The 12,377-nt window shown below is 39.0% G+C and overlaps 1 protein-coding gene across 3 annotated transcripts in view; it reads left to right on the top strand.

The window, feature by feature from the left end:
• Positions 1-12,377, top strand: part of CDK5RAP2 (CDK5 regulatory subunit associated protein 2) — a 72,549-nt gene that overhangs the window by 21,857 nt on the left and 38,315 nt on the right. For all 3 annotated transcript variants that reach the window (XM_042830648.1, XM_042830649.1, XM_042830647.1), the window contains exons 14-17: positions 652-825; positions 6,983-7,080; positions 9,701-9,831; positions 11,376-11,491. In XM_042830648.1, coding sequence (XP_042686582.1) covers positions 652-825; positions 6,983-7,080; positions 9,701-9,831; positions 11,376-11,491 — 519 coding nt within the window. The remainder of the gene's footprint in view (positions 1-651; positions 826-6,982; positions 7,081-9,700; positions 9,832-11,375; positions 11,492-12,377) is intronic.

Genomic DNA, 12,377 nt, shown 5'->3' with positions numbered 1-12,377 from the left:
TATATTAAACGTTTGGACAGAGGGGGGAAAGAGCTTTTCTAATATTGATGCAGAATTTTCACTGCTGTGATAAGATACTTAAAAGCTTTGCAGTGCCTATGATTTACAATTTGTGCAGAGACCAGAGAAAGTAGGAGTTGAGGAATAGGTATGGATAGTGAAACATTTTCTCTCTCTTTTTTGGGGGTGGGGGGGAGCAAAGAGCCAACTCCAAGCAAAGTATGTGAGGTAGTAGCTGCCTGGGTGTTTAAGGTCTTGCTCAAAGCTGTTATAGCTGGAGGTATGATCCTGAGCAGTACTGATGGCACTCAACCAGCACTGTGACAACCGGTAATTGAGGTTGCTCTGCTCCAAAGTGCATGCATAAATACTGCTGAGTTTTCAGATTTAATCAGCATTTTTTCTTTTTTCTTTTTTCTTTTTTTTTTTTAATTTTTGTTAGTATTTGAAGGATTGAATAGCTGGCTGAAGCTTTTGTTTCTTTTTCTTTTTTCATTTCTGTTTTGCTGTGTTGAGCTTCTCTTTTGTAAGATTTATAAAGAACGTACTGGATCATCCTTGGTTATTTCCTCAGTTTTGTTTCTGTGTATATTTTACAGTATAAAACCAGAGTGAGTTTTGCCAAAACGTCTCATTGTTTTCTTTTGTTAGAAATCTGATGAAACAATTAAAGAAAAGGAAGCAGAATTGCAAGAGCTGCTGAATAAGTACAAGAACCTTCTAAGAGACAATCAAGAACTTGAGCTGAAAAATGAGGGCTTGGTAAAGGAAAAATATGCTGCACAGTCTGAACAGTCAGTCATCAGGATAGTCAGAGAGTTAGAGGTGAGTTTCACAGAACTGTGATCATTTGCAGCTAAATACTTTGACATGAAATTAATGACCATTTTCCCTTTGTCTTCATGCTTGTGGATTTGTGTGCGTTGTAATTCATCCATGTAGCAAGGGGCAGCTTTTCTTTCAGACCAGTGCCATTTTGATCTGTAACGAGATGATAACAGTGACTTTATTAGTAGTTGAGTTATTATTTTTAGATTGCTTGAAATGTTTTGCAAGCCTATGACTGTGATGCTCTTGATTTGGTATTAAAAGTGTACATAGAATTGTGCACTGATGAACTTGTAAACTTGACTCTTGAAAAGTGCATAAAATAATTTGTCTGCGTACCATACACGTGTAGAGTTTTGTGGTCATTAGGGTATGGATACTTCTGTGAATGGGGAAGTATCTCTGCTACTGAAGAGCAATGCAAAGGAGAGTTTGTACCCTCCTAGTAGGAAAGGGGAAGGATTAAACGTATCTAATGAACATAAAAGAGAAGGGACCTTGAGTATAAGAAATCAGAATACAGGTACAGTTACATTTTTCCCCCTCTATTTTGGCACTAGCCAAGAGGAAAGATTAAGAACTGACAAGAGGTTTTTTGAATCACTTGCTGACTCCATCAGTGCATTGTTTCTTGTTGTGTCCAGATTAGTGGAGAAAGAAGTTTCTTTTAGAGATACATTCTGTTTTTTGTATCACTTGCAATGTAGTCTGTTAAGATCTCCAAAAGGATTATGCAAAGCAGTAAGAATCAGACTGATACTTCCTTGTGGTGGAGAAAGCTATTTCATTTCTTTAATAATAAATTGGTCACTAATGACACTTTATTGAGGATATTTAAAATGAAAAGAGCCAATGGCAAAGGAAACATGAGTACTACGTGTACTGTCACATTCTGAGAACACTAGTGATGGAATGTTTAATATGTTAGGGACCAGATTGTTAAATAAGGTAGGTGCAAACACAGTCTGAGACATGAGTTATTTGACAAGCACAAAGATAAGGAGCTGAAGCACTGTTGGCCAGGATACCAACAAAGAGTGTAACAAACTATGAATGAATATGCATACAGGGAAAATGAGGTCTGTGAAAGGCTGTGTAAAAGTTTTAGCTCTGTAAAACAAACTGCAGTGTGTGCATGTACCTTCTGTAATGAAGGGACCTAGTAGTGATGGAAAATCATACAGAATTAATACAAATCCAACAGTGATTAGCTTTTGGGCACCCCACTTCAGATACAGGTGTACAACCAGGAAAGAGAACAGTGGCAAGTGAAGCCATGCATGGTAATGACCCAATACCCACCTGCTAATCACAACCTATTCTGTATTGCTGGTTCACTTAGTGATTGTGAACAATACCTAATCACAACCCTTTGTCCTCTCTGCTCAACCTCTGTGTAAGATATCACCTCTAAGAACCCCTTTTGGCATATTAATCATAAGTTTTTGGACACAGATTATCTGGAGCTCTTCTCTCATTGGCTGCTTTAGACTCTTTGATGACTTTGCAGTGCTGCACCAACGCTCAGCAAATGCACAGTGGGATCCTCCCCACCAGAGAGAACAGAAACCGAGCTGTTCTGGCCTCACTGATCTCTAAAGTTGAAGAAACGGAATTGAGAGATGCAGAACTTTCTCTCTTTCATCATACCTTTTTTACTTTATTTTAATGTAATGATAAATTTTAAAGCAACCAACATCCAAAGCTCTGCTGGGTGCCTTGGCCAGGCCGAGGAAGATAAATGACAGTTTCCAATTAAAGTTTGGATTCTTGAGCCACTGTTACGGGCTGGAGAGAGCAGGGAAGGGAGGGAGTGTGCGAGAGCACTGCTGATGAGGTTAGTCATGCAACTGCTGACTCTGGTATCTATGAAGTCTAGGAATTAAGTATTTTTTACAGCAAGGAATTTAGAAGTGCAATGGACTCCTGCAATTTTGAAAACTGTAGATGATTTTGTGCTTAATGCTGCTCTCACTCCCAATACTCCTTTACTTGCAAAGCTTTTTTTGTTGGACAATTTGTTAGGCAAATACATTTCTAACAGATTTGTAGACCTTTGCAGTTCATTCCAATACTGAGAAAAGCAGGGAAAAGCAGGAAAATTGAGAACAGTGGCTCTTGCTCAATCCTGTATGTATGTTTCTGGGTTCTGTTGTGTTACACATATAACCTTGCATACAGCAGTAGGGAGTCACAGTGATGTGAATTTTAATTCTAAATTGGTTTCTCTGAGTGTCCAAAAGAATCCTTGGATTTGCTGTGATATCTCTCCATAATGTCTGTTTCTGAGAAGGGAAGCTTATGTGCCACTTGAGGGGTGGAGTGGGAAATGAGAGCAGCTGAAACCTGATGTTTCTGCAAACAACACGGTGCTTTTTAATTCCTGTACAATCAGCACATTATTTGACTTCAGTTATAATTACTGCAGTATTTTGGGAGTTAATGCTGTGCAGCCAGGGAATTGAAGAATACTGTGTGTGCAGTTGTGATGTCTGATTTCCTGCAGTTGGTGAAGTTGTAGTCAAAGCATGAAGTCACTGATGTAGCCAGTGCTGCAGTTGCTGGGTGCTGAGAACCAGAATTGGTGCAGCTCTATGGATGTGTCTTAACTGGTAAAACGATGCAGTGCTGTTGCCAAGTCATCAGGGAGATGGAAAGTGTTGTAGCTGATTTTTTTAATACAAGTGTCTATTAAACAGTTATCAGTGCTTTGTAGTTGTTGTTTTCAGCCTCTTTCAATTGCTGTTGTGAATGCATGAACTGGGAAGCAATTCAGCTTCTGGTCTGATGAAATTGGCTCACAGCTGAAATCAGCCATCGTTTTTGTCACTATCCTTGTGTTCACGCACTGCAGCTGTGATGCTTTTCACTGTTACACTGATTGTGGCTTCCTGCTGGGGTGGGATCTGTGTATTGCAGCATTTCCATATTAGCAGCAGTTTCATCTTAACAGAGTTAGCCTGATGAAGTGATATTTGCAGATGTTTATAGTCCAGTAATCTCGCCATATATATCATCAGGAGGGGCCATGAGTTCCTCAGAGCCATCAGCTTTTTGACATTTTCTGTGGTTGAGATGGCATCTTCTAAAAGTCAGCAGCAGTCTTTAGCTTCAGTAATTTCCATCTTCAGGTCTGTGACTCACTGGCCTGTAACGATTTTGATCTTATTAGTGATTGTTTCATTTGCAGTAGTCCATACGTCCTGTTCTCTGCAAGGTTATAAGAAATGATCAAATCCTGGTGCTGATGGCTGCCTGGCCGGGTCAGTGCTGGGCTGTAGGTTGTGGCCTCATCTCTGTCGTTCATTCCCTGACCTTCACAGATTTTAAAGTGATCCCAATGAGGCCACCAAATATTCCTGTGACGCTGCCAGTAGGTTACTTACTGCAGAGGTACAAACCTTTTTCCTTTCTTTGCTTACAATTGCAGAAACCTTTTAATGAAAATAAGTGATGTTTTCCACCGCTGCTGCTTAGCAATAGTATTTCAGATTTAAATATAGACTTTAATGTATTAGATTGCCTGCTTTCACGGGAATATAAATCTTCCACTGCAATATGGTCCTGGATGTCTTGCAGCTATCTCTTCTAACACATTTTCCCTCACACCATGTGTCAAGAGGTTTAATGTTTCATTAACTCCCACAGCATTATGGTCTGTGTAAGTTACGGAGCTGCCGTATGTTTTGTGTACCTTTGGGGAGTTGATTGGAATAATTCACTCCTACGCTTTATTTAGAAGTGACAGTAATAATGTGCCCCAAAAAAATGCTCGTGCTGTATCTTCTCATCCTTATTATTCAGGGAAGAATCTGAATAATCAAGAACGTTTCTTCATGATTTTGCTAACCTTTACCTAGCTAATTGAATTTAGACTTTGTAATAATTTGCCTATAATCTGTGACATTTGGAGTTTAGAAACAGCCCTTGTTAATGGAGGAAAAAAAACATTGGGAGGTTTTCGTGAGGTTGCTCAGATTTTGGTGCAAATGTTGAACTGAATTAACTCATGAATTCAGAAAAAAGGGTAAGAAAAGAGGCAAGGTCTGTGTAGCACTGCTTTGCTAAGCAGCAGTCACAGCCCCTGAACAACTGGTAACAGCCGTTATCTAATGTGCCTGTCCTAAACTCTTCAGAGTGACATTACTCAGAAAGACCTTCTAATTAGGATACAGTTCTGTAGTATTTTCAGTAATAATTACAAGGCTTGTATCAGACATATGGAAGAGTTCACTAGAACTTTTAACAGGCTGTTAACCAACTAAATTAAGTCAAAAGATTTATCTCTTCCCCTTCCTTTTGTGTCATTGATCAGTGCTGTTGTCAGCGATGAACGCTGTTCCAAACTGAATTGCAATCAGAGTACTTCATGCTTAATGCCTATGCTTATAAGGCTGGGATTCCTGCACGTTGCTAAGAGTCCTTAACTCAGGCTGTGAGATTCATTTTTTGACACTTTTTAAAAGGCATTTTTTATTAATGGACTCTGGATCACCCATCTCAGCCCGTTAGCCTTTGTGTTCCTCAGCACTCAGCCAGCAGAAGTCATTGCTGTGTGCTGCTTCTCTGCTCGCCCTGGCAGTAAGCTTGACTTGAAGCTCAGTATTTTGCTGCTCACCTATAAAATAGTTTTGAACGTACAAACAGCACGAGAACCTTGAAACGTGTGTTAGGACACCGTGAGGGATGGTGCTGGTGGAGCGTGATGAACACAAAGACAAGGTCACTTCTTCAAAGAGCCCGCAGGGTTAAGTGGCACGAGCTGCTCTTCCAGCACTGAGATCTGTTATGCAGATTACTCAATGGAAATAATTTGATCAAAACTTGATTACATTTGCAAAATATTATTTAACGTGTTTGCTAGCACACTGTGAAGTACGAGCATAAATAATTAAAAGTAAACAACAGTTGTCCTTGCTTTTGTGCTGTTTACTTTGCAGAATATGAGTTCTTCAAATTAACAGTCTGCATCGTTAGCGTGAATTAACGAGATTCCACTGTAGCTGAATTTTTGTTGCAGTTTCCTGGCTTAGGAACTGCAATTGAAGTAATAACAGCTGCTTGAAACTCCTGGGTGTAGATTTCTTCCCTGTTAATGATGTGTTCACTAATGATTTAGTATCTCTTGAGAGTTTAGTTTCCAGACTTGAGGTTGTAATGTGGAGAAAATAGAATTACCTTTCATTCCTGTCCTCTGGAGTTATCTTGTCATGCTGGAGCCATGCACACCCCCCTGGCTGTGGCACTTTTTTTGTTTGTGCTTTCAATTTTCAAGTGGAAGGAAAAGTGAGAGAAGCATCGTGGCCTTTTCTTCTCAAACAGAGACAGAAGATACTGTGCCTGACATTAATACATTTACATTTCCTTTAGATATCCCAGTTATTTTCTCTTCCGAGGCAGCTGACATCTTAGGTATTTTTATGTAATAAGAGCAAGCAAATACTCCTTTAAATAGCTGCATTTTTTTGCTTCCTGCTGAAAAAGTGGCTGAGTGGTTGTTGGATTGAAAAAAGTCTTCGGAACTTAACAGTGGATGCTTACTGAGAAAGTAGCACAGGAGTCTGGATTTATTCTTGTAATAATATACCTTCTGTGAGCAAGGCTGCAGGCAAACAATTTTTTTTGTATGAGTAAAGAAAGCAGCTTGGAGTGACCCAGCTTGAGTGTTCAGACTCGACGAGCACGAGGCTGGCATGTACATCCTGTATTTGTCGGCTCAATGCAGACCTTTTTATTCAGAAATGGAACAGAGTTTGCAGAAAACCCGGCCCCAAAGAAAGCCACTTTTATCCAGAAAATGGAGAGGACTGTTAGGACAGTGTTCTAAAATGGGGACTTGGTCTTTGGGCTTCTACTCGCCTTTCCCTTTTCTTCCCTATGATAACAACTTGCTGGGTTGTTCCTGGGTTGAGCCACTGTTTGGATCCATAGCTCACTTATGATAGGTAAATAGCAAACCACTATTCACGTCCTGTAATAACAGCAGATTTACGTGTCAGAAATCATTTCCAGATTCACACGACATTTTTGAGGTGGGCACTCCTGTCTTCTGAGTTGCTCTCTTCACCTTCTCTCCTTTTCATGGCTGCACGAAGTTGTAGACATGCCGACATAAAAAGTGCATCCAAAGATAACTGTTCTTTTCTTAATTTAGGAAAAAAAAGAATCTGAATATGAAAAGCTGATCCTTGCTTTAAAAAAGGAACAAAACATTTATTCTACACTGGTGCAGACCTTTAAGGAATCAGATAGGTAAGTAATTTTTCTGTTTTGATGGTCAATCTAAACTCAAAGAAAGTTAGAAGATGTGAATAAAGGTGCAGCTTAACTGGGTAGGCAGTATTTTGTGCAGGCTGATTGTTACAGGTGATAAACTTGCTGTTGTAGGCTTCTTAAAAAAGAAATGTTTTTGTAAAGAAGGGGATGTTATTTCAGTGAGCTGAATCTTTCTGGAAATATTTCTCTTTAGATTAGATTTCCATTTGCATACAAAGAAAGCAGATAGGTTTTCAGAGGAGGTTCTTGTCCTGTGTTGGAATGTAGGGGAAAAATCAAATCCCTGTCAACTGTGCTGCGCTGGATGATTTACCATAGTCTGCTCCTTCTCAAATAATAATATAATGCTTACTTTAAGAGTGGCACAGTGAACATTTTGATGAGAATTAAGCAGGTGAGGTTTTGGAGATGTTTAAACAAAATAGAATAAGTGAAATTTTCATAACATTCTTTCAACATCAAGCATTCAGAAGCATTCTAAACGGCAGGAGGTAGTGCTTTTCAACCTTTTAATATCAAAGAGCACAGCATTTTAGAAAGAAATCTCTAACCTACTTTGTATTCTGCTATTGCTTGGCATTGAGGAAGAGATGTTCTGATGAAATGAGCAATATTCTTAGCCTTTGGGTAAAAGAAATAATGTTTAATAAAATGTACTTCTGCTGTTATAATTACAAATATCTTAATTAGGTACTGGGGACGTTTAGGAGATGGCTCCTCACTCTTACTGCCTGAATGCAGTGGCTCATACCTGCCAGCTTTTTGGGAATGCCTGTTTGTGTTTTGCGGTCAGCGCGTAGGAGCTGTAGTTTGGAAAGCAGCAAGTGAGTAGCACTGAGGTAGATGAGATCTGGAATTTGAATGAGGCACATTAATAGTAATGTCATCCTGTGCTTGGCCACAGCTCAGAAGCTGTTTTAGAGAATGGAATCTTTCTCATTAGAAATAGTGATAGAAGGCAGACTATGGAGATTATTTCTTATCTCCAGGAGAAGATCAATGGCTTTTGTGGCAATCACCAAATGAAGGAGGGAGCCCATTTGGTTCAGTATTTCACACAAAGTGCCCTGCTGTTGAAACAGTCTGTGGGTGAGGTGGTTGTGTCAACACTGTGTAGTGATGGCAGCAACAAAGAAACAGATCTGCTGCTATCTTTTCTTAGAATATCTTTCAAATGGGGAAAATTGTAACAGTAGCTGACTGTGCAACTTGAATGGGGATTTTTCAAAATAAGATACTGATGTCAGTACCATGACATTCCTTGTCTCTCCAAGCAGAGAATCGATGCTTATTCTGATAAAACCTTTAGCTCATGAGGAGGAGAGAATGTGCTTACTTAGCTTCTACTAATGTCTTGCTTTGCTTTTCTTCTTAATTTTTGCTGAGCATTTAAGAGAGTTTTCTCTTCAAAGAATATTCCCGAGCCAGGGAGCGTTAGTTAAAGGAGTGGGTTCATGTGCAAGAAATACTGACAACAGCACACTTGTCAGAAGACAGACCGAGAGTCTTTTCATATATGCTGCCTTTTAATTAATGTGTTTCTGCAAGATGCTGTTATCCTCATGCAAGTATGATGCACTGTTTGCTCCTGTGTAGCCTCCTGTAAGGCAGATTTGAATTTTGTTTTGAAGGATTCCTGAATTCTTAGGCATTTCAATATTGTGGGTTGGAAATTCTACGGCAGCATAATTTATCGTAAAGTCCTGAGGTTGAATTTAATGACAAAATAAAAAATACAGTGAGTTCGGTAGCACATTTTTTATCAAATGCTGTTTATTTCATACTGTTACAATTTCAGTTTTTAGTGTAGTTAAGTCTTTTTCTGGACTGATTGTAGCTGTCTTGTCGGTGCTGGTGAAGGGTGATGGGGATGATCTAGCAAGGGACAGCTGGATGTGCTGACATGGAGAGAAGCAGGGGGCAGTGACTGATGCTAAAGTAAGCACTTCGGTGACTATGCTGGGAAAAAAAAAAAGCTGCTTAAGGAATTAATTCATGTTGACAAATTGTCATTTTTAAGTTTTGAAATTTATACCCAGTTGAGATAATTGGCACCATTTAAACTTGAAAGGTCTTTTTGCAGACTGCTGGCTGATGGAAGAAATAAAATAGTTGGGTTGTGCCCGAATCATATTTTCAATGAAACATGGTTTATTTTTTTTTAATCTTTATTTTTTTAGGGGAGCATTGGATTGTACAGTACAGCCCTGTAGCAGGGGAACAGAGTTTCCATAGTCACCATATGGAATAGACTAAGATTGGTTGTTTTGGTTTTCCTTCAAGCAAACAAACAAACACCCTCACATTTGCCCAATACAGTGTATCTGTACTGCTTAAGCTGATTTAAAAGTAGCAACAGTTCAAAACAGCAAGAAGAGGATGTGGATGTAAAGGTTTGATACCTCCTTTCTGTATAGGGATTAGTTAACTCTTACGCATCAAAACGATGTGTGATGAAAACCAGTGCTGGCTGTGTGAAATGGGGTCTTTGTGGAAGACTGGAGGTGTAAAAGATGCTGCCTTGCCTAACTGAGGGCTTCGAATCAAAATCTTAAATGTTTTTTTTTAATTTCTGGTTTTCTTCTTTTTTCCTTAGTTTAAATAGCTTGCAGACAGAATTAAACAAGATCTTCATGTTACGGAAACAACTCGAAGATGACATTCTAGCCACTCGGAATCTCCAGAAGGTCTTAGAAGATCAGGTTAAGAATGCTAAAAACAGGCAAGGTCTGTATACACGTGCAGCCCTTCCCTTTTCTTGATCTTCTTGCACAAAAGAAAACTGGTTTTATTGCACTCAGTTTGCTGTGATGGAGGAGAACCGTTTGAAATTAGATAAAGGTGTAAGAAAGACTTCAGCCTTCTGTACTAAAAATTATTTGGGGGATTTGTAACAGAATATCTTTGAGCAATCAGAACTCATAAAGAGTTGTATAAAGGGACAGCTTTTCTCTTTCCCCGCAGCAAATGTTAGTAATTCTGTGGCAATTCTACTGCAGTGATCATTTCAAGCTGCCTACAATTTTGTACCCATAGAATTTCCTGTTTTCTGCAGAAATCAGATTCCTGGCTCTGTGGCCATGGGATCACTTTCTGTCCCTGGAACTTTGTAATTGGATGATATTTTGCTAAAGAGCTTATGTCTCAGGAAATTGGTAAACTCCTCCTAAGGCAAGAAGCACTTCCAGAGAAGAAAAACATAGCCAGTAGTTTTATTCTTTTGTAGTTTATTCAGAAATATTAGAGCTTTTAAATACAGTTTGGTTTTACTTCTTTGAAGATGGTTTAAGTTTACACTTAACTGTAGAAAAGAATGATGGATATTAAAAGTTCACTGCATGTGCAGAGAGATCTATTTTGTTCTTAGGGGATACATTAAAGAACAGCAAAGCCTGTTCACTTGGCCTTTCAACTTACAGTTTCCATTTTGGCATCATTCTCTTCTCCACTTTGATAAGTGACCAAAGGTGAGCTTCTGCTTTGTCACAGTTTCCAGCCTCCAGAGTAAAGAGGTGATGAACAGCCAGGAGAAGCCCAAAGGAGCTGTGGGTACCCCTAGTCCAGTTGTCAGAAGCAGTGGGGGCTGTAGCTGAAGCTGTGAGGGAAGAAGCCTGAAATTTTGTGATCATTTGTGAATCATCGGATCCTCGCAGCTTCCATAGGATCAGTGTCAGAGTTGGGAATAGAATTTGGATGTCTCCTCTTTGTCACAATTCAGAGATGCTTTCTCGCTGTCTAATGAGATAATATTAAAGAATTGTCAAATTGCTGTAAATGAACAGGTGTTTATTGAAGCATAACAAACCAGTCATGTGGTTGTAGAGGCAATTCCATTTGTTTTCAGTTCCTTTGGCCCCAAAGCAGAATGAATTCTGTGACCTTGTCCAACCAGGCTCTTTGCCTCGAGACTTCTAACTCTTAGAAATACAGCTAGAATAACTGCTCATGCCTTGCTTATCCTTCCTAAAAAATGTTTCTAAATATAATGCTAAATATGCAGATTATAATGTGGAATTGCATCCACAACTCATGCTGATAACCACAGAAAATACAGCATGTCTAGTTGTCAGAGGCACAAAGAAATGTAAGGACAAAATTGGTTCAATTGAACATAAAGCTTATTTTGGGGAATGAAACAGTTTTAACAGGCCTCCCCCAGACTTCCTGGTAGGCTCTAATTTGAAAAGTCCTCTCTTTGCATCTTATGCTTTCTTTTCCTGCAAACAAATGAGAGTTTCTGAAATAATTCCTGTTGTTGGTTATTTTGACAGATGAAACGCTATCTTTCTGTGGAGATCAAACATCTTATATGAGTATTTGCTTAGGAGAGCAAGATAATTTAAACCTACAGATAGACCATCTGTCTCTTGAAGAACTTAAGAAAAAGGTATTGATCTGTTTTAATATTTACTGCTTTTAATGACTTAATTCTGATTCATTTGTAGTTTGTGCATCTCTCATGGGAAGAAGCATTTTATTTAGATATGACTTGCTAGTTCTGAAAGGATTTGATGTTCTTATCTGTGTGGTTTGTGATCCACCCTTTATGAGCAGTTTCTACTTGTTACACAACATGAGCTTGAGAGTCAACTGCAAGGCAGGTGAGCTGCTGCAAAGCTTTTCAAATAGTCAGCTGGGTTCAGGTTTCAAACTCAATGCCCTATTTTAGTGATCATGAAGTATGCAGACTCAAAAGAAAAGTTTTTGTATTAAGTATCCTACAATGCACATCTCACCTGCCTTTATTAGTCATGAATATGGTAGTGGTGTCTGTAATTTATTCTGTATTGCACACTCCATCACCGGCTTCACAATTTTTTTGACAAATATGGAATGTTAAAAAGGAACCCTGAGGTAGGTTAATATTATCTTCATTCTACATAAGTAGAACAGAAATTCAAAGAAATTAAATTTGCAGACAGTTGTCAAGCAATAGATTAGTATTGGAGTTCAGAAAACTGTTCTAACTCATCATCCTGTGCGTTGATCTCTGAGCAGTGCACCAATTTATGATAAGGAACTGTGCTGAATGCAATTGTTTGAGATTGAACATAAGTGAGGCTTTCCATTTCTCATGGGCAGCTGAATAGTAGGCAAGTGTTCAAAATGTGTGTGGGGGTAATGGGAAGGAAAGAATCTTGCCTTATACTGAGCAGGTGTAAGTAAAAAAGCCCCAGACTGTCTATCAGTCCCATTCTGAGGAACACTGCCTTTATCTCTGAACATATTCCCTCTGGCAAATTCAGGGACAGCATTAGCAAAAGATGTTGATA

This window comes from Centrocercus urophasianus, unplaced genomic scaffold (genome assembly GCF_019232065.1).
Source record: "Centrocercus urophasianus isolate 14NV4802_14NV808 unplaced genomic scaffold, USGS_Curo_1.0 seq_34, whole genome shotgun sequence".
Lineage (NCBI taxonomy): Eukaryota > Metazoa > Chordata > Aves > Galliformes > Phasianidae > Centrocercus > Centrocercus urophasianus.
The sequence above is the reverse complement of the archived record's forward strand: the minus strand, read 5'-3'. Positions and strand labels throughout refer to the sequence as shown.